The sequence below is a fragment of the Hetaerina americana genome, unplaced genomic scaffold, assembly GCF_022747635.1.
Source record: "Hetaerina americana unplaced genomic scaffold, ioHetAmer1.1.p SCAF_103, whole genome shotgun sequence".
NCBI classification, from domain to species: domain Eukaryota; kingdom Metazoa; phylum Arthropoda; class Insecta; order Odonata; family Calopterygidae; genus Hetaerina; species Hetaerina americana.
Window position 1 is genome coordinate 670228 of NW_027286104.1, and position 27647 is coordinate 697874.

Consider the following 27647-nt stretch of genomic DNA (forward strand, 5'->3'; position numbering starts at 1 on the left):
CCATCTTGCCAGTACACGATCAGTTTCAGAGTTGGATGCAGTCCAAACATTTTGAAGTTACACCTTCAGGAAATGAAAAGAGGCCAAAAATTTTGCAGATTTGTGAATATGATACTTCATGGAATCAGAGTAGTAAAATTAAAGAAATATGACATTATTAATGTATGTAATGACACTAAGGACTATTTATTATATTGAGACTCAATTTCTGACAAGGCTTCAAGTGATTCTTCCTTTACCTCCGGAGATGAATTTCTGGGTTTTGAGATTAGCAATGGAAGGGTGCCACCCGGTCAAAATATTCCCTTGTTATATTTTTACAGACATAAATAACTATAAAATTAGTACAATAAATCTTTAATGGAATGCAAGAAAATAAGTTGAAATTTTTTTAGAATGTGTACCGTAAAGTAAGTCACTTTACACAACCATCTAATATACTGACCAACACAGTATGTGGGCGAACGTAGCACTTGTGGCAATTAGCACAGCATTCTGGCCCCTTTCCATGAGAAGTGGATTAATGAAAGGGTTGTAAGCATTGATTGCAGTGCTTTAAATGTTATTTTAAAAATTTAAAAAAGAAACATTTTCATATGCTTCTTGGAATTCTCCTGTTTAAGCCTTATAATGAGAACATTATTTTCAGAGATGGCTAAGGCTGATACTTAATTGAATTCCAATGCAATGCACAATGTATTGTATTTTATGTTAAGATCTTTGACGTGCCGTATATCTTGGAACATGAATGTACCCAGATCCTCAGGCAAATAAATAAATGCAAAAAAGTGAATCAAAATAACCTAAGATTTTTTGCAGAATATAGAATGTTTACAGTCAAATAGTTTCCTTACACTTTAGAATCTCCACTAATCTACACTGCACATTTGAAATCCAGGCGATGCTAGTGTTATGAAACTAGTTGAACATTAAAAATTCTATCCAGTGAAACACACAGAGTTACTTTGTTTCTTCCTCACACAATAGAGAACTTTACCATTCAAAATGTCCAAAACCCCAATACCTCGCAAAACAATGAGTAATTACTAAATTATATACAAATACATCAAATGATTTTACCATCATGCTTACCACCAATGGATTTTATTGGTTGTAAGCATGCATTTCAGGAATAACTGATTATTTTTTCACTGAAATCGCAATTCACAAGGAAAAATTTCACAGGATTAAAAAACACAGCAGTATAAAAAAAACAACTTTATTTACAGTAATAACAAGGAAATTAGACGTTCGAGACAAGATATTTCTTTCAAAATAACTTAATAATAAAATACAATTTTCAATATCATGCTTACAAAATATTTAACAACCTCACTTAGTTTTAATTTTCAGTCACACCGATTCATAGATTTTTCCACGATGTCACCCACAATACTGTGAGAATTATTCTCTAGTTGCATGAGCCTCCCCTTCAATTCTTCAATTATCTCATCCTTCTTCAAATTCTCCATCAACAACTTGCTAATGGTTTCATCCTGCTGCTCCCTCTTGGCATGGCAAGTGAAATTACCACAGTAACTGCTTTCCTCTCGAGTTTCTTTGTACAGAACATCCTCCCAGTGATGAGTGGAAGTTGCATAGGATTCTTGGTGGTGCTCAACTGTTTGGGTAAAACTGCTGGCTCTACTCCTGTGCCTCACCACATAGTCTTTCACACTGCCTTCATCATCCGAGCAAATCCGAGCACTCCTATCTTTCACAATGGCACTCTCATATTTAGGCAGAATGGAATTCAGTACCTCAACAATTTCCCCAATTTGAGGTCTCTTTGAAGGGTTTTGGGAGAGCATATCTTTTATCAGAACTGCCTGGAATAGAGAAAAATGAGGATGCTATGGCAGCAGAAAAAACTTATACTATTTTCAGCATGACACTTAAAAGATAGAAATGTATGAAACTCACTACAACTTTTCAGTGCAAGGTAATGAAGGCTCTGGGTAGCATCAGAGGAATGGACCAATGAACGAAATTAAATTTAGATGCCCTGGCAAACTGTGATAAATAACATTTAGGATAAAACATAGTACACAAATGAACTTGAAGATTAGACGCATTAAAGTGATGTAAAACTTCAACAAATTGACAGCTTCAGCAATATTAGTTTTATCCAGGAAATTCTCAACATCTTTTTTAAAAAAAGGAACATCTTCCAAGATTTAAATATTCTATACCAAGCTGGGCAAAAGAAGAAACATTCAATTTTTTCAATCTTTAACCTTTTGCACTTGGATGTCGAGTGTGACCCAACACAGTTAGCAACGGCAGCAGCTTGTATGTCGAGCCACATTCGACACGGAGTTTCACCGCGAGGGAATTGGGATTTTTGTCTATTTTTCCAATAACTTTTCTTGTAATCATCTGCATGAAAGGAAAAGGAAAGTTAAACCTTAATTAATAGCATGGCTTGTTTTATTAATGAATAGTATCGACCCATGATGTTGTCGTCCACATAAATGCCATCTCCCAAAGGATGCCACCACCTACGCAGATGTTTTTTCCTATCTATTTACTGTGTTGTAAGTTCTTTTTCATTTGTATTGTTTGCTTTTCATTACTTGGAAGTCAGCTAAATGTAAAGCAATGTCTTTTAGAGATTATCGGTGCCTAAAAAAGATCGCCAGAATGTAAAGTTACCTCAGTCAGCTGATCCTTAGTTCATTGCTTTCTAGTTTTGACTCTTTCATTTCCTTTTCTTCCTAGTGTCCGCTGTCTTATCAAACATTCTGCCTGCTCTTTTCCTATCTATTGCATAGTCAGGAATCTTGAGTAGGAGGGTCCAAGATATGATCTATTATATTCATAGTAAAACATGAACCTTAGGCCTTTTCCTGGAGTCATGCTTTTTTGAGGTTGCATCATCCTCCTGGGGTAAAAAAAACCTTTCTTATCTTAACCTCCGAGGTTTACTTACGTTTCTAGAAGCATAACGCAGGTGTTTTCCCTAATGACAGAGGGTTCTCTTACAACAGATGCTTTCCCTTGGGACGAATGTTTTGCCAGCTAGTAGTTGCTTATTCTGAACGATTTTCCCCTCCTCACGATGGATAAGTATTCCAAAGAATTAGAAAGCAGCTGTTTTATGAGGAAAACTCTAAAATGGTGGCGTAAATTGTTTTTTTGGGGGCTTGAGGTCAGTGTAGTAAATTCATTTATATTGTATAAAGAATGCCAACAAAGAAAAAATGAAAAACCGATCTCGTACGTGAAATTTGTTAGGAAACTAGTACACAATCTCTTTGGAGAATTCCGAGATGGTACACAAAGGTCCATGGTTAGATTACCATCCACAAGCATAGAGCAACGTTTAGATGGAAAACTCCATATAATCACGCCTCACCCTAACAAAAAACATAAAGATTGTGCAGTTTGCTCTGACCGAAAAATCACAGGAGGAAGAAGAGAGACGATATATACCTGTGAGACGTGTGATTGTAAACCAGGTCTTCATGTTGGTGAATGCTTCCAAAAATATCATACCATGAAAAATTAAAGAGTTTAAATTATGGTTTATCAATAAAGTTATCAATGATTATGTCAAAAAATCCAAATAAATAAGTTTGTATGAAAAGAAACTCCAGTTTTTCATTCTAGTGCCACGCTTAGTAAATTTGGGGTATTTAAAAAATTGAATCCCGAGTAGACTAAGGCAATCAAGAAAAAAGCACCTGAGCGCAAAGGGTTAATATGTACTATTAAAAATGAAAAATCAAAAATTTACATGCAATTAAATAACAAATCAAAGGAAAACTCTGCTGTAATAAGTTAGCACCTTTTGTCCCAATGATGAATTTATAGGTTCTAACTTATTACAGCAATACGAGTTTTCCTTTAATTTATTTTACGAGGCCGTAAATCTCAAGTTTCATTGGAATTTCATTTACCAACTATTTCCACAATACATTTTGATCCAGTCAACTTCCCTGTCTTAGAGTGGGCACGCTTTGTTTGGATGGGATCTTGAAGTCTGAACCCGAATCAGGAAAAAGTGAAAATCAGAGCTCAACTTCTACAGTGAAACCTTGAACAATGAGCAAAGTTTGTCCTGCAATGTTTCTCGTAAAGTTGAACACTTGTTTAGGGAAACAACTTTTTGTGCATAAATCAATTTAAAATATGATTATGCATTCCTTGCCAAAAAGTAAATTGTGTAAAAGGTTTATTCAACGAAAGTGATAAACACATTGTTTAGGATAGTGGATCATGTTTATTTTTTCTTCTATTGCGGAATGGAGCAGTAAGGAAATGAAACTGGGCAGTACAAGCAAATAAGAATCAAAATAATTAGTTGACTCTCTCTCTATATATATACATATATATATATATATATATATATATATATATATAATATATATATATATATATATAATATATATATATATATATAAATTTTATATATATATATATATATATATATATATATATATATATATATATATATATATATATATATATATATATATATATATATATATATATATATATATATATATATATATATATATAGAGTAATGACTTGAGTAATGACTTTGAGTAATGACTTCTATTTCTATAAATAATTACTTTATATCCTCCGATGAAGACTGAGTTGAATTCAATCGAAATGATCAAGAAATAACGTGCGAGTGATCTTTTTATGTGTTCTTATATTGTTTGTTGCTGTCAAAGCTTGTTTATATATATATATATATATATATATATATATATATATATATTTTTAAGTGCAGGTGGCAAAGGAATGGATCTTGGGTTTGGATTTAGTAGTCAGGGAAATGGTGTGTCGACAAAATGGCATAAAAGGCCGCTGAATGGATGAATTGGTTTGGTGATAATGAGCATGCCATAGAGTGTGTACATATACATGCACACACACACATATTTACTACCAACACTAATGGAGTCCCATTTTACCAGAATAGGGTGAATTAGCTGAAATTCATCAGGAACATTTCCAGTGGATCTTAGGGCTGATGTGGTTTTGCCCCTCTCCATGGCCGTGAAGAAAGGATTCAGGAGCTCAAAGAGGATAATTGCCAGGCTGTATGTATCACTCTAGATGGGAAAGAAGGAGAACACAAAATAATCTATAATAATCTATCTATCTCTGCATGGTGGTACTTGCAGGACAAAGGCTGGTTCCTTAAGCCAACTAGACTTAGGTTAGATTTTTCACATTTTCCAATACCCGTGAATGAACTGATGGTGATCATTATCCTTTCAGGATGTTACAAATGGGCAAATTATGCTTTAATGCATTTAGGCCTTCTCATGCCCAATTGGCAAATGGCAATTGCATTTATGTCCTTGTCATGCTCAATTAACTAATGACACTATTAAATTATTATTATAAAATAATAAATACAGGTTTTTTTTAAATTAATGACTAAAACATTCATTGTGTTTTTAAATTCTCATTTGATAAATTTTCTCAACCACAATTATAAGACCACGAATATACAGCTAATAGCACGTTATCCACAGATCCAAACAAGAGGCATTCTCTCCCCTCCCAACTCCAACCAAGTGGTAATTGGCATTTGACCACCTGGAATATTTTAAATAAATAATTTACTCGCATTACTCATAACTGCACAATGACATTCAAGAATAATACATTACTCCGAATTAATACAATCCAATGCAATAGCATCACACCGATTGTTGCTTTAATTGATGCTTGAGCATTCTTATTTTTACCTCCTACAGGATGATTAAAAAAAGGAGTTTGTTGCTTGATTTGGATATAAGAACAATTTGGAAAATATTCATTGAACAGTTCATTATATTAGCAATATGAATCAAGTGGAATAAGTAGGCGAGCTATCTGCACCTAACGTTAGTGTGTGCAAGCATTGATGATTTGAGGTCAGGGTTGAATCTGAGGTTGCAGGTCAAGTGGATGAGACTCCAGGGGCCTTGCAAAGGACATGTCCAAGCAGTGGCCATGTGCCACCGACCATCAAAGCCAGGGGACCCACTCCTGACTGATTCTTACCATCACGCAGCAGCGTCCTTCAAGTTGCTCTGGAGCCGCATACAGCCTCGTGCCAATCACTTCCCTCGCCTCCTTGTCTCCATCCCTCACTGCTATTCCCATCTCAACGAGGCAGCCCCCATGACCTTGGAATGAGTCAGTGGGTACCACAGCCATTGAAGTCGCCCCAGCATCACCTGACCCACCGAGGTCATCGAGCCCCGTGGCCGGCGGCTGACCCAGGCGGCATGCTAGGCCAAAGTCCCCAACTCTCACTTGGCTCCGGCCATACCCTTTGCCTGGCAATCCCCAAACCGTGTTGGCTGGCGGATGGCCTCCAGAGGCCTCCGCCCGTTCTGGGCCATGCTGAGGCACATAATCAAATCCCTCCACAAAGATATTGCTGGGCTGCACACAGGAGAGGGAAAGAACATTTAGAATCAAAACATAAAAAATGCATTTTTAATTTAAGCTCTAATTGATTTTTTTCATGCCGCAGTACTTTTTTAAAACATAAATTTTTTTCTCATTGATTTTTTTAAAATTGTTACAGCATAGTAAATTTCTCACTTACCATTTCTTTGGCAAATAAATTGAAAAGCGTTGGTGATAATAGACAGCCCTAGCTTTCTTCATTTCTAATATGTAAAACATATAAGAGGCATATTCGAAAAGTAAGGGCCGACGGGGGGAAAAAATATATTAATTAAAACAGCTTTTTACTTGATGGTTTTTGTTTCCCACAAAACCTATTTCACTTTTCTACATAATCACTGCTCACTTCTAAGCACTTCTGATAATACTGTGGCAGTTTCTTTAATACCTCGCCATAGAATTTCACTGCCTGGGAATTGAGCCAGTTGACAACTGCGGTCTGGAGTTCCTTGTGGTCTTCAAAGTGTTGTCCACCAAGCCATTGTGTAAATTGCAAGCAGAAGAAATAGTCCCTAGACCCATCCTGTTGATAGCCATTCAAAAACAGTCACCCACTCAATGTTCTTTGCTCTTTATGCTGATTGCTAAGAATTTTCAGTACCCATCAGAATGCAATTTATGATATCCAAGCTCTTCTGTAACAATCATGTAAATAGTGGTGCAGCCAAAAAGAGGAAATTTATCAGCAACTGTCAATCGTCGATCAGATTGAAGTTCTTGGTCCTCTCATTGAACAACTAATCTATCATGAATAATATCAAAATAAAACTGTTAAGGGCAAGCCTGATGATGCACCATCGCAATGAAACCTAGGTCGCATCCAAGTTCCTTTTATGCATGCACTGACTTCATGACCGGCAGGAGCAACGATTTTCAAGGACATTGTTAATGTCATTCAACGAGAGACACTTGAAATCTTAAAATCAAAACAATATCTTTGGTGGGTTTGGAAACAATCAATTGATGGCACTTCATGAACATCACTTTGCCCTGACCAGCTAATATTTTAAGATAAAAATAATAGCCCTTAATTTTCATTATACTTCATACGATGAAAATTGGCACAAAAACGTTTATATACAGTTTTCTTAAACCACTCAATGTCATTAAAGAACATCTTTGGGTGATTTTTTAAGGATATGAATAAGGTATTTCTTATTTGATCAGAGAAGATAATTAATAAAAATTCCAATCCAAAACAAAACTGGATGGAAATTAACAACTAGAATGACAACAACAGAATAAATGAGATGCCATCGCAAACTTCTCAACTCCATGACTTATGTCATACCAACCTGCTAGGAGGCAAACATAAAAAGTTTTTCTTTCGGTAGGATAATAGGGAATGCACTGTCATTAAACCAACTCTTCAAATGTTATTAAAAATTATCAATGTCCTGAGGTTGTGAAGCACATGCATCAAAATTAGTACAACTTAATGTTCAAGATGTATACCTATCACATCCTGTCACAGGAATAAATGTCAAATGTTCAACTCTTAAAAGTCCATTCGCTCAAGAAAATGTTTGCATGGACGTGAACTGTGCCACAAAGTGAGGTATACATTTATGCCAGCGTAAAAAGAGATTTTGCTGACTTAATCCATGGGACGAAGGAGATATTCTTTCCGATAGTGTCTCTTCCCAACCTGGTCTGGTTGATAGGCAGATGCGAGATGCTTCCTCACAATCTAATTCCAAAACATCCTTCATGCCCATTCCCACAACAAACTCCTGGCAGGGAATGATTCCTTGGCTCACCTTGAGATCATGATGGACGACATTCATCTTGTGCATGTACTCCACACCGTTCAGTATCCCCTGGAAGATGTGCAGTGCCGTTAACACACTTGTGGGGTCCAAGCGGCGCGCTCCTTCTTCCGAGTGACCACCCACTTGCAGGGCCTCGTTCCTCTGGTCGAGCCATTTCCTCAGACTCTCCTTGCAGAGCTGCATTTGAATGTACAGAACAGCACACTCTATGCCTTGCTTCATCCCGGGAACCTTCTTGCCCTGTCACACAATTAATTGGAGGCTGTCATTAAATGGCATCCACTAAATACAGCTGAGTCACAGGACTATCTCAAATATACATCACCACTTTGTACACGGAAAATGTATATGACATTGCCCAGGAGCAATTTAACAGACTTAACAGAGGAAAGTAAACAAATAAGCTTATACACTTTTCAACTGCTCAAACCCAATCCATTGCATAATGTTATCATAAATCCTGGAATTTTACACCACACCTATGCATACACGCAAAGCTGTCGAATCACTCATTATATTGAAAGGCCACTCAGAGCAAACTATTTGAAATTTAACGTACTAACTTTGGGGATCGAAATGGTGCGGGGGCTAACGTACCCAGAGGGCCCGGGTTCAAATCCCGGCGATGTTGAATATTTTTCAGAGGTATCTCTACTTGAGATCCCTACTTGAGGTGCTTTGTGGAGGGCACTTTGAGTGAGTACACCGTCCGTCGGATGGGACGTTAAGCTGCGGACCCCTTGGCGCCTTTCGTTAAGAGTAGGCTAATGCCGACGCCAGGTTTCTCTCCACCCTTCATCCTTTCCTGTCCATCCCGCAAATGACCTCAGCTGTCGGTCGCCTCCCCTAAATACTACTACTACGCACTAACTTTGCATGCAAATCAAGCACTGTTAACTGTACTTTGAGCGTTATACATCATTACTTAAGGAGCACCTTGTACGCCAAGTAATTCGCATAGTGAGCAAACTTACAGGTGCCCGGAATGACTCATAATGTGTAATGACTTTTCACATATTGAGTGAAAAGGAGAGGTTTGATTCCTGGAATGATTGCGTGCCTGCTGTTTTGGTTTGTGTTCCACTAGCATCTTGGTGTCGCTAGTGATCACAAATTTTTCCAAACTTGTGTTCAGACATATTAACAGTGATTTTCTGTGCCAAGTTTAATAATATTTCAAGAAAAGTTTTAAAATTGCCCCCAAAGAAAAAGACAAGAAGACAGGAAAGGAAAATTGGGAACAAGGTCAGTGTGACTTATCTATTTATGCTCATCAACAGTCGGTCACATCAACAATTTGCATTTATTCAAGAACAAGGACAAGACTAAAGCAGTAGATGCTGGAAAGATAGCTCAGGAGCTTGCATGTCATGCTCAAATCATGACTGTGGTTACAGTAATGATTCGAGCAGGGTATTGTTACATTATAACATTATTGTAGCATTAGTCCACACCAAAAATTCTTTTTAGTAAAGCATAATTCCCCAGAGTATGGGATTAAACTTAGAGAAAGAAAAATTGAAAAGTGTTTAACAATAATATGTATGCTCTTTTGAAATTGCATTGCAATTCCACATCATGACTACCACTGAAGATGTCTTTTTGAAATTACTTGGAATGCTTAACAACTAAGCTACAAAATCTTCTTAATCACTTTGAAGTACATGACTAATGGTAGAAAAGTAAAAATTTTCTAAAATCCTGCATAAAAAACATAACAGGAAAACTGAAAATGAAACACAGTATAATAGTTTTATATCAAAGGTAATGGCAGAAAAGTTGACCCAGATAAATCTTATGAAATGCTTTTTTTTAAACGGGAAATATAAATACTGATCCAAAAACAAGTGGTTTTATTAGATCTTATTACGTTATATGCAATTGTCAGTCACCTGTCCAGGTATTTTATTTACAATTGTCGTTCCTATTTGCGTTAAAAACTAATAGTGCTTATCCTTCTTAACCATGAAGTAATGAGATTTTCAGATATACTTAATTTGAGGCCCATAAAAATACCTTTTCAAAATATTTGCTGCACTAAATTTTGCAGAAACCTTGATTTTAAATAATTTTTTTCATTTGTTAACTTCAAAACACACATTTGATTCACTGCTTTACAGGGTGCAACAGTAATAGAGAATAGTTCATTAAGCAGAATGGCTGTTAAGATAATCCTTACAATTTAATTTAAACGGTGGAGATATTGAAATATATTATTATGCTTCCATAGGTTATACCATTTCCACAGAAAGTTTTAAATCTTTATGCATACCATTTAATTTTTCAGGAAGAAAGTCGGTATCAACACACTCATGCACATCTTTTTAAAGGATCTCTTCAAAAACTGAGCAATTTCTTTCCCAATGCACAGAGTGCAATTATGCCTGCAGGCCAACTAACGCCCACTTTATGTTTCAAATATTGACAGAGACAGAGGTGGGATCGGAGAGATCCGGTGAACGTGGTGGCCATGGTATATCACCAAAACTAGAATGCTGTGGAAATAAACAGCAAAGGGTATTTTTTGGTATGAAAGTACAGCCTCCTCGCCTGTTCCTGCTTCAGGTGGTCACTATTCTCTCTATTGAGCATGCTTGCACACACACTCTATGACATTCTAATGGAGAAGTGAGTGATTCAATTATAAACTATTTCACTAACATTGTTGCACCCTGCAGTACCTACACTCAATAGCTCTTACTGAATTGTTCAGAGTTTTTAATGGGCCAAGGTTCCATGCAAGCAAACACATGAAATTACTGGAGATCAACCATCTCTGGTCATCACCAAATACCCACCCTACAGCCCTTATTGCTTGATCCTGAGCTGTGATCACAGAGGCTTCCATAGGACTCTGGAGGATTCAGCATTTTCACTTGTCCAGCAGTATGAGAGGGCCCGTTGAAGTGGTCACAATCACTTTCCAAGAGAAGCTGATTAACTGCTTCGAGCATATTAGAGCTAAAGTTTGCGCCAAATACTCCTTTGGAAGCATCCTCATTTCCATTCGCGAAGATTACTTCACCGGAATCGTCATCTGCTTCCTCTGGGATATCCCTCCTGGGTGTTCATGGAAAAAAGTGTTGCCTTTCTGACTCAGATAACCAACACACTTTCACATGCAATGCATTGTAATTCACCGTCTTCCATGCTTGTTTTGAAGTGATCAATACACATGTGTGTTGCATATTGTAGTCACAATATTTGTAACTAAAGATATGAGGGTAGGCTACAAAGTAATGCACACATGCTTGCAGACCACAAATAAAATCGAACAGCAAAATCGAGCAAAAAGTACATTTAAGTACAATTCTTAAGTTTCAAAATCATATATTCATTTTTCAACATAATCACTGTTAGGGCTAACACATATCTCTTAATGTGTAACTAGTTTTTCCATTCCGTCACTGAAAAACTCATTCTGACTTTTCTCGAATCCAGGACTTGACAGCTGCCTTCACCTCCTTGTCCGAGATGTAATGATTACCCTTGACGTGTCTCTTGAATTGAGGAAAAAAATAAAAATCACAAGATCTGGGGAATAAGGAGGGTGTGGTATCAGTTCAAATTTCAGATTTTGCAGAGCCTCTCCAGTTGCGCACAAGGTGTGTGGACAGGCGTTGTCATGTTGCAAGATTATTAGCACCAGCCAGCCTTTAGCACAACGAACTCGACCAATATGGTTTGCGATATGCTTTAGAGTGATTCGCTGGTCATTTTGAATCCAATCTTTGATGAGTTAGCACTGTCTGTGGCAGTGATTGGACGTCCGCTGCGTGTTTCATAAACAATTATGGCTTTTCCAGGCTCAAAAACACAAAATTTTACTACCCATCGATTCACAGTAACCTATCAACAGCACTGTCACCATAAACAGCCTTTAAACATTGATAAATCTCAGTAGGAGTCACTTTTTTAGCAGTTGAAAATTCTATAAAATCACCCAGTTTAACTTGCGTTGGTCTCCAAACTTCCGCTTCTCAAAATACACTGGATGAATGTTATCACCTCAAACCTGCACATGAGTGCTGAGGGGAAATGTTAATTCCACATGCCACCAGGACTGGCTCTCAAGGTCATTTTGGTTGGGATCTACAAGCATGTACGTATTAGTTTTCAGCCTACCCTGGTACAATATAAAATTCGATTTAGCTATGCATGCTCAAAAGAAATGAATGATTGGGGTTTTGGGTTTACTTCATAATCAATCCATAATACAACTGGCTCAGTGGAATAATTTTATATCCTGAGGTAAGGTTCTATTTTCATATGATATAACAAATGACATCGCAGAAAAAGTGAAAAATTTGCTTCAATATATGCCTTATAGAGCAGTGACTAATGCTACTTAATAAATAATTGAAAATTTAGAGAAGACATTGAAATTACTAACATATACTTAGAAGAGAGGAGTAACATGCAAATAAGTGCGTATGCCCCAAATTTGATTGCACAATAAAATTGGATAATTTTTTGAGTCAAGTTGGCCTTCTCATTACAGGACACTGACATGGTGAATTAATTTACTAGTCCCTACAGCACTGTTGAATAAACTCTTTAAACTCCAGTATACTCTCATTCCCTCACATGGCCGTGGTGGAAGGGCTTGCGCGTTCCAATGACCCCTAAAGCTGTACTGGAGGGAGCAATGATAATTGCTCCAGGTAGGGTCACCCATTCCAGATAGGTCAAAGGTTAGGAGCCAGACAAACGATAGTCCAGACAGCATCTTTTCCTAAGTGAGGCGGCTGCGAAGGCATCTGACTTGAGTGAGGTGGCCATTGAGTAAGTGATGGTGCCACGTTAAAAACAACATTGAGGAAAGCAACGGGATACCACCTAAATTATTATTCCAAAGTCTTTTATGATGGACAGTATAGAGAATATCAGTTCTGGCAATTATGGGACATGGCCCAATCGGCCAGGATAGGGCAGCAGGAGAGGCAGGGTTCCGTGGAGGATATGCACTCCCATATTTCATGAAAAGACGACCGCGAAAGCATTCATCATCTCTAAAAACCCTTGCAAAGGAAAACCAATAGATTCAGGAAAGAAGACAGAATTAGTTAAAATAGGAACTTGGGATGTTAGGACAATGCTTAGGACAGAAAAATTAAAGAATATAAAGTGAGAGTTGGAAAGAGGAAACATAGATATTTAAGGTCTATGCAAGGTGAGATGAATGGATAACAGGAATTACTGGAATGATGGTTATAGAGCAATTTACAGCAGAGAGGACGAGAGACAAGCAGAGGTTGCCATTATATTGAATAAAAAGGCAAGAGGAAGCATAGAATATAAAGAGCAAGCAAGGATAGAATATTATTAGTACAAGTGAAAGCAGAACTGACAAACTTGGTCATTGCTGAGGTGCACATGCCACCAAGCAATCGTATGCAGGAGAAGTCGATAGGGTATACAATCAGTTAGATGGCTTAATCCCATGTACTCCTTTAAGGAAATATTTGATAGTGATTGGGGATTGGAATGCAACTGTAAGCAAAGGAGGAGATGGGGGACTACGGTTAAGTGTATGAGGAATGACCGCGGGGGGAAAGCAATTGAATCCTGCAGGCGACAAGGGTTAGTCATCACCAACACTTGGCTTAGACACCACAAAAGGTGTAGTTATACATGGAAAATGCCAGGTGACTCAGAAAGGTATCATGTAGATTATTTTATTGTTAGGTACAGTTTTAGGAACAGCGTGATCAATGCGCACAGCTTCCCGGAAGCAGATGCAGACTCTGAACACAATGTGGCTATTATGAAGTGTAGCATCCATTTCAAAAAGGTAAGGCAGGGGCAGTGGGTTAGGAAAAGGAATGCAGAAGCATTAAATGGATTGGCAAGGAAGGAGTCTCAGCAGGATCTAGAGAAAATCATGGATTATGGCAAAGAGCTAAGTACTACCAAAGAAAAATGGGAATATATCAAGAAGGGGATTTCGAAAGTCGCAAAAGAGACTCTAGGAACCATTAATGGGAAAAGGACAAGGAAACCATGGATCACGGATGAGATGATTACAAAGAAAGATGAGAGATTGAAATGGAAGATAGTTAACACAGAGTTAGGCAGAAGGAAATACAAAGAGTTAAATAATAATTTGAGACAAGTAACAAATAAAACAAAAGAATCATGGTGGAAGACTAAGTGCGAGGACATGGATAATTTGCAGAAGAAGGATGAAATTGGTGCGGTATACATGAAAACTAAAACACTATCGGGATGTAAGAAGGGAAGATGTGTCAACAGTTAGAGATAAACCAGGTAAGATGATATTTGAAACAAAACAGATCAAAGAGAGATGGAAGGAATAAATAGAAGAACTGTATGGCAAAGAATTAAGGCCAACAACCTCAGACATAGAAAGAGAACATGATGTAGATGAAGATAGCTTAGGTACAGGCACACTTGACGATGAGATAGAAAGGGCATTAAGGGATGAAAACAAATAAGACTGTGGGGTAGACAACATTCCTGCGGAACTACTTAAAGGTTTCGGAAAATGTAGGAGGAAGAATCTGTATGGACTGACCCTGAGCATTTACCAGGCTGGAATCTGGCCAGAAGATTTTGTGAGATCAGTGTTAGAAAATTAGTTCCAATTCCTAATAAGGTAGAGGCTATATTATTTAAGGACTACAGAACAATAAGTTTGATTTCCCACACAGCTAAAGTTGTTCTCAGGATCATCATCAAAAGCATAGGGAGTAGGGCAAATGACTACTTAGGGGATGATCAGTTTTGGTTTAGGAAGGGTAATGGCATGCGCAAGCCATTGCAGTAATGAGATCACTAATCGAGAGGAATATAGAATACAATAAGGATGCACTTGCCTTTTTTGTAGATTTTGAAAAGGCATTTAATGGAAACAATAATGAGTATATTGTAGAAAATAGGAATAGATTGGAGGCATTTAATGGAAACAATAATGAGTATATTGTAGAAAATAGGAATAGATTGGAGGGATAGAAGGCTAATTTGCAACCTGCATATGTCACAGCCTGCTCAGGTGCGAGTGGGGAATGGAGAGTCTGTATGGGCAGTGTTAGGAAGAGGTGTAAGGCCGGGTTGCCCATTATCACCGGTGCTGTTCAATTTATATGTTGAGAAGATGATCAAAGAGACATAGAAAGAACTTGAATTAGGAATGAAAGTTCATAAAATCAGGTTTGTGGATGACCAGGCTCTAATTTGTCAGTCAACCAAAGGGTTGCAAGCATTGCTGAGTGAATTGGAAATTCAGTGCGATAGACATGGGATAATAATCAATATAAATAAAACTGAGAATATATGATTTTCCAGAAAGAGAAAGGCTATGCTTTACATTAAAATAGGAGGGCAAAAAATAGAGCAGGTGGAACAGTTTAAGTATCTCGGTAGTGTTTTGGACCAACACAGTCAAAATAGTAGGGACGTAAGGAGAAGAATTGCGCTAGGCAAAGAGACTTTCACAAGGAGGAGGGAGTTGATGACAGGGACGTTCAGTATGAATGTTAAGAAAAGACTCGTAAAAAGTTTGATATGGAGTGTAGCTATGTACGGCGCAGAAACATGGTCATTGAAGCAGGAGGATAGATGTAGATTGGAGGCTTTTGAAATGTGGGTGTGGAGAAGGTGAAATGAACCTAAAGGAAAACAAATGAGGAAGTACTAGGTATAGTGGGTGAGGAGAAATCATAAGTAGGCAGGAAAAATGGATGAAGGTCTTATTCATTGGATGTTGAAGACTGTCATAGAATAGAATGTCAGGCAAAACAGGAGAGGGCAGGAATATGATAGGGATGTTGGACTGGTTGTAGGAGGAAGAAATTATACAGAGATGAAGAGGGGCATGTTGGACAATAGGATGCTGGGTTGTGTTTTCTTAGGAGAGAAAAGATATTTGTTTAATAGTTGTGTCCATCCAAAAACTACCTTAACCAGTAGATTACCTAATAAAAAAAATACACTCATACCATCTGCTATCCAAAGGTCAAGGAATTCATCAATTTTTCAGATTTAATAAGATTCATTTTTTAGGTTATGACAGAGCTCCAAACAAGCGTACTTTTGGGCACATCTTGATGTTTATTGATAGATATTCAGTTCTCAGAGATAACGAGAAATGGTTGGTAGTCTCAGCATGATATCAGGTGAGTATAATATCCTGCTGTATGTATGATGTATTTATGTATGGAGAATAATGAGAAATTTTACCATTTGGACGAGAAATTTTCTTTAACATATATTCAACAGATTCAGGTAAAATGTAGTGGAAGTTTGTCATTATGAGAAACAAATTTGCACTTTTCCACAGATTTATTGTAACGTACAATGCATTTCAGTTCATCCAACCATCTCCAGGTACAAGACAATATTCAATGTTAGATACATCACATTTGAAATTTAATTTCACATAATAGAAATTTTCTTGTTCACATTACAGGTTATTGAAAGTTAGATTAGGAGATTCATTTCCTGGAAATTGAAACCAAAATTCTGCAAAAAAATAGGGATGTATTGTATCAATGAAATGCTTTGTCATAGTAAGAACACCAACAGTTGAGAGGGCAGTGTCATTTCCAATTCTTTTGTCACACTTCCCGGCATCATAGACCCACTCACATTCTTATATAGAAGGTTTGCTCATTCATTCCCTCCGCTTAACGTAGTGCCATTATTATATTTCCTCCCCCTCAGGGCTTAAGTACCTCATTTCACGATAAATCACTTTAGTTAGCTCATCAGCCTAATTGTTTCCTTGGCTCTCGACTATTATTAGCATAGTACATTTACCATTATTGTGATTTATCAGCATCTAGCATAATTTAATTTTTACATTAACAATTTATTCGCCTGATTTGGTGGCTGTGGGGTAACATCCTCATCTGACAATCCAATGGTTGCAGGTTTGAAACCTTACTGGGTGGGTTTTCCTCCACCTAGGGGCTTGGGCGTTTGTAATTGTCTTCTTTGTTTTCACTGTTACTAGTCTGATGTAAAGGCCAAAAAGAGCTGTTTTTGAACTAAGGCTGAATAAATAAATTTAACAGAAGCATAAGAGCCAAAAATATATTTAGGCATTCTAGCAAATATTTCTGCTGACCTACAAAACCCTTATAGCCACATTGGTCTGGATTTTGGCCGAACAAGGCAGTGTTGCTCGCGCAACTCCACTCATGCGATTGAATGAAAGAAATGAGAAGATTGAAATGAAATAAGTAACTTGGTAATTCCATACACTTTATTCAGACCAAAACCTAGGTTTCGACATTGGACGTCATATTCAGGTGATCCTCAAAGAAGGCTAAAACTTTGCATACCTTTGTAGGAGTTGGGCCAGAGTAAGGGGGAAAAGGGGGAAAGGGAGAGTGGAGAAGTAAAAAAACAGTTTAAGCATAGATGGGATGGAAAAGGGAATACAGCTTTTGGTATCAATTGTTGGCTGTTAGTGGGGGATTGTTTGAGAAGGGGACACTCCCTGTAGGGACTACTGGACTTGAAAGAGTGGTAGATCTAAAAGTGCGGAGGATACAATATTTTGTTAGCAAGTTAATCCTTGAAACGGACACATTTTATAATTTGTAATTCCTCCAATGCATTGAGTCTATGGCCTTTATTTTGGAAATTGAGAATTTCAGCCCCAAATCACTTTTGAGGTCACTTGGGATAAGGTGCTTTACCAAGAGGGGAGTTGTGTTCCTATTCTTTATTCATGTTTTGTGCTCCTCAATTCATTTAGTGTAACACTCCAAGTACTTTATTTCACACACTCCACTCCTCTAGTCTTTCGGAACTTAGTCTTTAGCATGCAGGATCAGGTTCTTAAAGCATGAATTATTGAAATTGGTGAATTTAATTTTTTCTTTTGGTAAATTCTTGATTACTTTTTGAGAAATATTCCCTAGATAGAGAATTTTTTGTCATTTGGCAGTGGGATTATTTATACATTCAGGAATGTAAATGTTGCATATCGATATTTTAAGCAAGTTTCTTTCAGTAAAGTTTATTTATTAGTTCTTCTGGATAGCCACTGTTAACTGCTATCATTTTAACTATGTAAAGTTCGACATATTTATTTGAATCTGGCATAGAAATAAAGATTAATCAGCGGATCATTGCATGTAATGCCAAAAGTTTTGGACGAAGCAATGTCTTGAAATAGAATTAATCACTTGATCCATATACATATACTTCCGAAAAATGGAGTACTGTAACCCATCTATTCCTCTGAAAATGGATAGGTCGAGGAAATTCAGGGAACCTTTTCCTTCTTTTTCAAATTTCACATAAGAGTAGAGAGAATTTAAATGTGTGAGAAACTTTTCTAGTTACCTTTCGGAACCAGTCTACACACACAAGGCATCTTCTACATATCGTAACCAAGAAAATACATTATTAATGAGAGGGTGATCTAAGAAGAACAAAACTTTTTCAAAATGGCCCATATAAACATTGGCCAGGAGTGGGGAAAAGGGCGAGCCCATGGATAAACCATTGGGTTGTTGGAAATATGAACCGTTAAAAATAAAATAATCGGGGAAAACCTGTCTTTAGTAATGAACAGAGTTTACCAAATAACTGAAATTGGGATGGATTTCCAGAGGATGACCTCTGCACTACTGGTCTGATCGGCATAGCATTTTTGAGAGCTTTTGGTAGCCTGAAAAACCATGGTTCTGAGGGATTTATTTGAACAAGTTTGTACCATTCACCGCTTTTAAATAATGTATCACTGGATTTTATCTTTTTCTTAATTTCTTTTTGAAACCTGGGGAGTTGGGTCTGCACGAAGTACTTCAATATTATGGTCTCTGAAGAAGTCTATGCATCTGGTGATTTTTTAATTACTTTGCTCTGATACAACTACTGCACTGCCTTTATCTGCTAAATAAAGTGTGAGCATACAATTACTAAGTTACTTATTTCATTTTAATATGGTGTGTAAATTCCATGAAGTTATGCCAGAGACAACAAATTTCATGAAATGAGTCGAGCTCTTTGGCTGCCATCTGTGAACGCAAACATGCTCAAAATGGTGAAATCACACAGAATAAACGGTTCTTTATCCACACTGAGTTTCCACAATGATTAGAGCGCACGAAAATGAATTTCTTTCCATACCAAGGTAGAAGTTGTTTGCAAAATAGTTTAAGGCCATGTGACATGTAATCCCGGGATGTAATGCTGCAAGGGCCACTTGAAGGGATTACACAATTAAGTAGCTGAATTTAAAAAAAGGCACTTTATGTCTGAGTTGGGAGACCTAAAGGTCTTGTTGGGTGGCAACTAGAACTGCTTGTAAGGCTGACCAGGAAAAATGAAATGTCACATTTCAAACACATGCATTTATCTCATCATCTTGCCCTGTCAGGATATTTTTTTCAAGGTCACATTCTACACGCACTTTTCTTTGCTAAATGAGTCTAAAATCCACTGGAAACTGCCACAATGAGCCACAACATATCTGCATAATACCCCACGAGCCAACGCACAGGGCTTGTGTTGTTAGGTCACCACCCGTAAAAGAGAAGAAAACCACATGCAAAACCCAAATATTCATGCTAATCTTCACCCAGATATATTCCTGCAAAAACCTTTTTAACTTACATGCAATCAAATACGTACAAAATGTGTTCAGAAAATAAGAGGAACTTTTGAATTTTGCAGGTTTGGAGAGTCTGACTGTCAAAACTTTATTCATAATGTTGGTATACATGCCCCTTAGGATCGATTAAATTTTAATCTGCATTCATTCTACATCTACATAATACCCTGCAAGCCGCCGCAAGGGCGTGTGGCGGGGGGTGTTAGGTCACCAACCGTAAAAAGGAAAAATACCACATGCAAAAAAACAACACAGAAAATTACACCCACAGCAGCGCACACACTCATGCAAAAATCCCTTCATCCAATACTCATGCAAACACATATACCGCAAAACAACTAAAAAACTGCACCCCATGATGCAGCACGAAAGCCATCCTACAACACGGAAGCCAGGACACAACAAGCAAGAAATTGAAACACCACATGAAAATGCACCACGAAACGCTCTACCCCCAAAGAGTCTGTAAAAGGCAGGGAATGCGACCCAACGTTGCAGGTAGCAGGAATTTCCCCCCCGCAGAGAGGGACGAGGGATTGAAAGGGAGACTTAAAAACAGATGAACAGAACACGAATGAGGTCATTCGGAAAGAATGGGTTATTATAGCAAAACACATAAGGTTAGTGGAAGAGCATGCATTTAAGTAGAACTAATTATTTTTTAGACGTTGAGGGTGGCAAGTGGAATTTTTGCTATCTATAACCCTGCAGTTGCTATCCCGTATTGTCCGTGGGAAGAAGGAGTCCTTGAGTCGGCTAGTTCTGGCATCTATTTCCCGAATTTTATATGCATGATCCAAGCGACCAATGTATGTAGGAGTACGAATAATTTGCGAGACCTCGGTGCTAAAACATGCGGATCTAAATTTATTTAATAATTTCAATCTTGCATTGAATCGTCTCTCAGCCAATGATTCCCACCCCAAATCCATGAGCATTTCGGTGACATTCATTGTTTACTTTGTCTGTTGGCAGCCGCTAAAGTTAGACATATTTTTATGAGCTTGGCAATTTTTGCTTGTTGAAAACAATGGATCAAAGAATTAGTATCATATCATGTGTTAATAATGAAATAAAGTGTCAAATGTTAACAAAGGCCTATGGTGAGTCTGCTATGAGTAAAATTTGATCATACCTAAGGGATATGTACACTAACATAAGAAAAAAGGTGTTGACAATCGGACTCTCTAAACCTGCAAAATTTAAAAATTCCTGTTATTGTCTGAATACACCTCTTGTTCTATCAACTAACATACAATTGCACATACGAAAGCACTAAAAATCTATCCGATAACGTGCAAGTTTGTGTATGTGCTGGAGGAATACTTAATTCAAAACATAGGCTAAGTCACCTAATAAATTAGTTAAGTGTTAAATAAAAAATGGAAAAAAATTAACCACAACCATTTATATGACAGGCCTCCACCAAAATAAGACAAGCCGAGCAGAATTGGGAAGTAAGAAGGGGAAATTCTAATATCACACGGACATGGGACTCATAGCCTTCACCTCTTAAGTCATTAGGAAAGGAATGTGATACTACGCTGTAAGCAGCGGACAGCATGGGACATCTCCACTTACCCCCTCCAAAGAGAGATCACTACTACTCATATATATATACCGCTACGATTAATTGATTTCAAACCAACAGCTAGACAATCTTCCTCCGAGGGACTCTTCCAATACCTTCATCATCACCACCTCTATTTTTCAAGATCAAAGAAAACCAACAAAAGAACTGCAATAGCAGGGGTCATCATTTGTTTTACTACTTTTCTGCCGCTTCACGGGATGATGCCCCTCACTGCCAATAACCACTTGTATTACTAAACGTGCTTTTTCTTATACTTGTTTACTGTTTGTATACTTAACCTTCTGTAATGCTCACATATCTTTATTTTTCAAAAAAGAAATTGTAAATATTCATGTAAAACTACTATTCTGTAAAAAAATGTTAATATTCATGCTTAACGGAGAAAAAAGACCTTGCCGCTTAATGGACGAACGAGGGAAGGCCAATTGCCTCTTAAACATGTAATTTAAAACTATGACGCTTCACGTTTTGGCCCCCTCTTGCACCGCCTCACGGTAACACCTGTTTTTTCTTAAACGCGGTTGATTTAAGGTGGCCTGAGTGAGGTTTTTCTGGGTTTCCTCACTCCCTCGGGTGAATACCAGGCCAAATGCCACCCCAGAGAAATAGAGAAATAGAAACAGCGATAAGCCAATGTTTTTATAAATAAGCAAAAACATGCAACCGCATTTATATGGCTTAAAACTTCCGTCTTTTCTCCGGCCCGAAGAGGCTTCGGCCTATAACGGGTGTTTGTCAATACCAAAACTTTTCATGTTTCAGGTAAATATATTGTATAATAACTTTTTGACAAATAAAAACTTTTAAAACTGAAACTGAAATTGATTTCAATTCTGACTTCAGAATGAAATGCAACGCCCTTGAAAGAGAAGATTTGAGAACATCTTCGACCCAACAGCCTCTCGTTGACTCCCAATAATTTCCAGTGCTAGCACTCCTTTGTGGGGTCATGTAATCATAGTCATTGAAATATGATGACTATGCTCATTTGATGCCTCAAGAATATTTGCAAGAATAGTTGGAATCCATACTTAAGCCTCAGAAAATCTTGCATAAAATGGAGGTGGGAGAGGGCCACAGGAAAATTTACATTGACTTACATTATTAAAGGTAGCTAAGTAGTCTAACCTTTCAATGTAATACTTCCTTAAGAGTTCCTTATTGAAGTAAAATATTACTACATTAAAAATTTATTAATGAGAGAAGAAACTGAGAAGAAAGAATAAAATACAGGGAATTGTAATGAAAAAATAGAAACTGATGATCCTGGGGAATTGAGATGGTGCAGTGGCTAACGTAATGGCATCCCACCCAGAGGATCCAGGTTTGAATCCTGAAGATGACAGTTATGTTTCAGTGGTATCCTGATCCCTACTTGAGGTTCTTTGTCGAGAGCACTTAGGGTGAGTATGGCGTCCAATAGATGTGACGTTCAACTATGGACCCCTTGGTGCCTTTCTGTAAGAGTAGGCTAATGATGATGCCAGGCTTCTCTCCACTCTTCCCTGTTTCTCACCCTAAAACTACTACCGATGAATCTAAAAAATACTTAAACCATCATGATTATACAGCGATTTTTTCAAATTAAATTTAGCGGTCTAAATTGATCCTATAAGAATATTTGAAAATGTTTCATTTTATATGTATTATGCAGGCTCATTGCTAGATATTGGTGCCTTCTTTCCTTGTACCAGCAAATAAAAAATGAAAATATTATGACATGATATCTAAGAAAATTTGTAAGGTAGAATGTTTCACACTTCTGCTTAATCCTTTTCGAAGACCTATATGGCATATCCTAAAATTGGAAGGCTCAGTCATCATGTTGATGAAGATATTCACGTTAATACTATCTCATGTGAGTTAATGAGCACTATTGCATAAGTCAAATATTGATGAAGACACAAAAAAACATTGCTGAAGAATGTTCAGACACCTCCATACAGCTGTAATTTCCCATTTTCAACCATAAACACAACAGGTATAGAAGCTAAGAAGTACATTCATGGCAAACATTTGGAGAATTTGTAAGACAAAAGAATGACTAGTTCTCTATAATTTTTGTCATATACATTACAGTTTAAGCTGACAATATAACAAAATATAAATTTTTTCCGAATAAATTATGTGAATAAATATTTTATAAACATCCCTCAATCATCCAAGTCCATTGGACGAATGTTATTACAATTGGCGTTAATTCAGTCGGGTTACTTCTCTTGGATTCACTCGCAAGAATAAATGCACCTCAAGTAGGGATCGAGATACCACTGAAACATAACTGCCATCTCCAGGATTCGAGCCTGGGCCCTGTGGTTTGGAAGCAGTACATTAGCCACTGCATCATCCCGATTCGCCTTTTACATTCTTACCGGCTGGGCCACACCACTATGTAAAAGGCTCCTAACTTTCAATAGCAATTCAATAGCACCTAAAACTCAAGAGATGGCACTCATAGTAAAGCAAGTAAAATTTGCTTTTAGTAATCCAGCCTCATCTCTCACTAGACTACTGTTAAAGTTTCAGCTATATCCATCACTTGGTTCCATTTTCATTGGAGATTGAAGTAACCGAACTTTATATATTTAGATGATTCCAATATTGAAATTTATGGCAAATTATTTCTCCGAACAAAGGAAGGCCAGCAGAACTCTAGGAACTCACAAATTCTGCATTCTGCAATGACTACTAGTTGGCTTGGAGATGACATCCAAACAAACTTCACTAGTAGAGCTACTCCAGAAGAAGCAAAGCTGAGGCATTGTAATCATGACTGCATTCAGAGCAGGAAAGGATAAGCAGGCTCAACTCAAAAAATACACAGAGTGAAAGCTTACTCAGAAACAGATGATTCAGGCACTCCATCACTCGGCTCAATATCTGGACTGACTTTGGAGCCGGAGCTACTTGAGCTTTCCTCGCTGGCAAGCTGACCATTAAATGGTTCAAACCATGCCGCTTTGTAAGCTACAATATTACCATGGTCCAATTTGGCTAAAGTCCGAACTTCACGGAGGGATTGGAAGAATTGATCATCTCCGTAGAACCTGTACAAAGTATTGGATTATTGATGCAATTATTAAAAAGAAACTGCAATTTCATTCAGATTCCTAGCCCAACTAATGATTATGACTGACAACAACCCAATGTATACAAATATACAGCATCAAAATTACTTCTGGTTTTACCATAATGATTGAACTGCAAATTTTTTATACACCCAAGTGAACTTCCAACTAATTCCTCATGAAAAAGGTTACCATTTATGTTAAAAATACCAACACACATTGGTATTTCAACTTCTTGCATTTCAAATTAAGGTACAAATAAGAACCAACAACAGATGGTTAGGGTCACAGTTACCAACCCAAAGGTAGGTTTGATAGGCAAGAGTAAATTAATTAAAAAATATATGTAATATATATTATAATACATATACATATATATATATATATATATATATATATATATATATATAATATTTATATACACATATGTGTGTGTGTATATATATAAACACACACATATGACTGACAGCTATATATATATATATATATATATATATATATATATATATATATATATATATATATATATATATATATATATATATTAGGTAATCTACCGGTTAAGGTAGGTTTTTGGATGGACACAGCTACTAAATAAAACATTTTGTGACTCCTAACAAAACAAAATCCAGCATCCTACTCTACATCAGGTCCTTCTTCATCTCTGAGTAATTTCTTCCTCCCTTCATCCCACCCAACATCCCTATCCTGTTCCTTGCTATTCCTTGTTAGCATGACATTCTCTCCTCTATTACAGTCTTCAACATCCTACTGCCGGTCAATACCCCCTTCATTCCCATTTTCTGCAATATACTCTTTAGTTTTTCCCAATTTACTCTATCAAACGCTTTTTCGAAATATACGAAACAGGCAAATACCTCCTGGTTGTATTCTATATTTCTCTCGATTAATAATCTCATTACTGCAATTGCATCATGCGTACCTCTCACCTTCCTCAACCCAAACTGATCATCCCCTAAGTAATCATTTGCCCTACTCTCTATCCTTTCGTTTATGATCCTGAGAATAACTTTAGTTGCGTGGGATATCAAACTTATTGTCCAGTAGTCCTCACATGATGTAGCCTTCACCTTTTTCGGAATAGGAACTAAAACTGATCTCACAAAGTCTTCCGGCCAGATTCCCTCCTCATAAATAGTACGGATCAGCCCATATAGCCTCTTCCTCCCAAATGTTCCCAAACATTTTAATGTTTACAGGAATGTTATCCACCCTCACGGCGTTATTTAGTTTCATCTCCCTTAATCACATCGTCGAGTATGCCTGGACCTAAGCTATCTTCCTTTACGTCATATTCTTTTTCTATGTCTAAATTTGTTGGTCGAAATTCTTTACTTAAGAGTTCTTCTATATACTCCTTCCATCTCTCTTGGATCTTTCTTGTGTCAGCTATTACCCACCTTATCTCTAACGGTTAGCATAGATCTCCCTTTCTTACTTCCCGATTAAGATTTAACTTTTCTCTACAGGGCACCGATTTCACCCTTCCTCTGCAGACTTTCCATATCCTCGCACTGCGTCTTTCACCATGCTTCTTTTGCTTTATTTGTTGCTCGCTTCAATTTATTGTTTAATTCTTTGTACTTCATTTTGCCAAAACAGGCAGGAACTCGTGTGCAAATAGTAATTTTTTCGAAAAATGTTCATGCAATCTATGTTGGATGACTTGATTTAAATTAAGTATAACGCATTTTTGAGGTACCTGAATAGCCCTCCCGTTATTATTCCGTACTGCAGGGACACTTACACACTTAACAAAAACAGTGAGACGTCGAGGGAATAATAACTCACTTACCTAAATAATATCTTTTTGATCGCATACTCGCATCCATCCACTTTGTTCCTCACGCGAAACACACTACCAAATCCTCCACGAGCAATGAATTCTATTTCCTCAAAATCATTCTGGTACCGTGACCAAAGAAAATTACCAGCATTTGTTGATGAAGGCAGCGGCAAGTTCCTGTAAGCAGACCATTGAAAACTTTTCTTTACTCCCATTCGGCATTAATATTGATTATTTACGGATAGACATAATGCATGTGAATTGATGCAAAAATATTTTCACCTTGGTAACTGGTTAAAAATTGAATCCAAATTGCAGTCGATGGGTGGCGGATTTGAAAGTGTTAGTATGTGGAACAGAGCCCGCTGATAATGACTTCTCATGAATTGGAATTCTTCCACTTTATAAGTTTTGTCTACCAACTTCATTTGGTGCAGTTTCTGGCATATCACTAGAAAATTAAACATAAGATAACTTAAAATGTGAACGACAGAAGAAATTCAATGCAAAAAAATTGAGAATCAATTCTTACAGTCATATAGCTTTTTCTGTAACAAAGGATCTTTTTCAAAGATCTTACAAAATTGTTCAACCAATGATTCCACAAATAGACTTGTGGGGGTAAACCCTGCCACTCTCTTTGGCACGACGGCACTTTCTCTTCTCCACTTCTGACTGCTACTCTTCCCTGGAAAAATACAAATAAGAAAGTGATCTTCTCCTGTATGACTGCTCCCCACCAATATTTACTGCTTTCTTTCCTAAATGTCAATATATTATTATTCATCAACAGACTCTTTTGAAACATTGGCACCAAACGAAATTCTGTACCTCGGTCAAAAGTAGTAATGGTAGTTAAAGCAGACCATCCGGAATTTTCAGGAATAGGCTGAGAATCGCTTTCAAACATTTTAGTCGCTAAAATGAAATTTGTGATCAGAGATATTCAACATAGGACATTAAAATGACTGCATATCAGAAAACCATCGATTACTCTTTCCACTTACTTTTACCCATTCTCTCATCACCTCTGCCTGTTATGTTAACAATTACAAAATTAAATAAATAGTAATAAGAAAAATTGCCTTCTTTTACCACTCACTATCGCACTCAATTTATTCAGCCGATAACTTCACCCACTTACAGGTCTTCGAATGTGTACGGGCGTCGGACGTCTGTTTTCGAGCAAGTATAGACTTGTTTAGAAAGACGAACGATATTTCAAAAGATCATGCGCCTCTTGCGTCTACTAGACGTACTATGTCCGCGTCCCTGGTTGATGTTCCCGTGTAGAGTTAATTTTCAGTTCAAACGGTGTGCCCATCGTATTGGACCCCTTAAGTTTATTCATATGCGATGAACTTGGCGGTATTTAGTTACAACTTG

General features: G+C 37.3%; 1 protein-coding gene across 1 annotated transcript; it reads right to left on the reverse strand.

The window, feature by feature from the left end:
- Positions 1-1205: 1205 nt before the first annotated feature.
- Positions 1206-27422, reverse strand: LOC139700503 (eukaryotic translation initiation factor 2-alpha kinase 1-like). Its single transcript, XM_071599058.1, has 11 exons — positions 27269-27422; positions 27093-27179; positions 26794-26949; positions 26544-26712; positions 26271-26438; positions 24224-24433; positions 10998-11259; positions 8188-8439; positions 6014-6400; positions 4930-5070; positions 1206-1829 (listed from the first exon to the last, which is right to left on the reverse strand). Exons 1-11 carry the CDS (start codon positions 27276-27278, stop codon positions 1350-1352), a joined length of 2322 nt encoding a protein of 773 aa, XP_071455159.1. The 5' UTR covers positions 27279-27422; the 3' UTR covers positions 1206-1349.
- Positions 27423-27647: the final 225 nt, after the last annotated feature.

What these genes read in the sequence shown, in the direction of transcription:
- LOC139700503 (XM_071599058.1), bottom strand. An exon ending in CATTACTACTTTTGACCGAG is followed by an intron (nt 26,950 to 27,092) that starts GTACAGAATTTC and finishes GTATTTTTCCAG; the next exon opens with GGAAGAGTAGCAGTCAGAAG. An exon ending in TCGTCCATCATGATCTCAAG is followed by an intron (nt 6,401 to 8,187) that starts GTGAGCCAAGGA and finishes TCCTGTGTGCAG; the next exon opens with CCCAGCAATATCTTTGTGGA.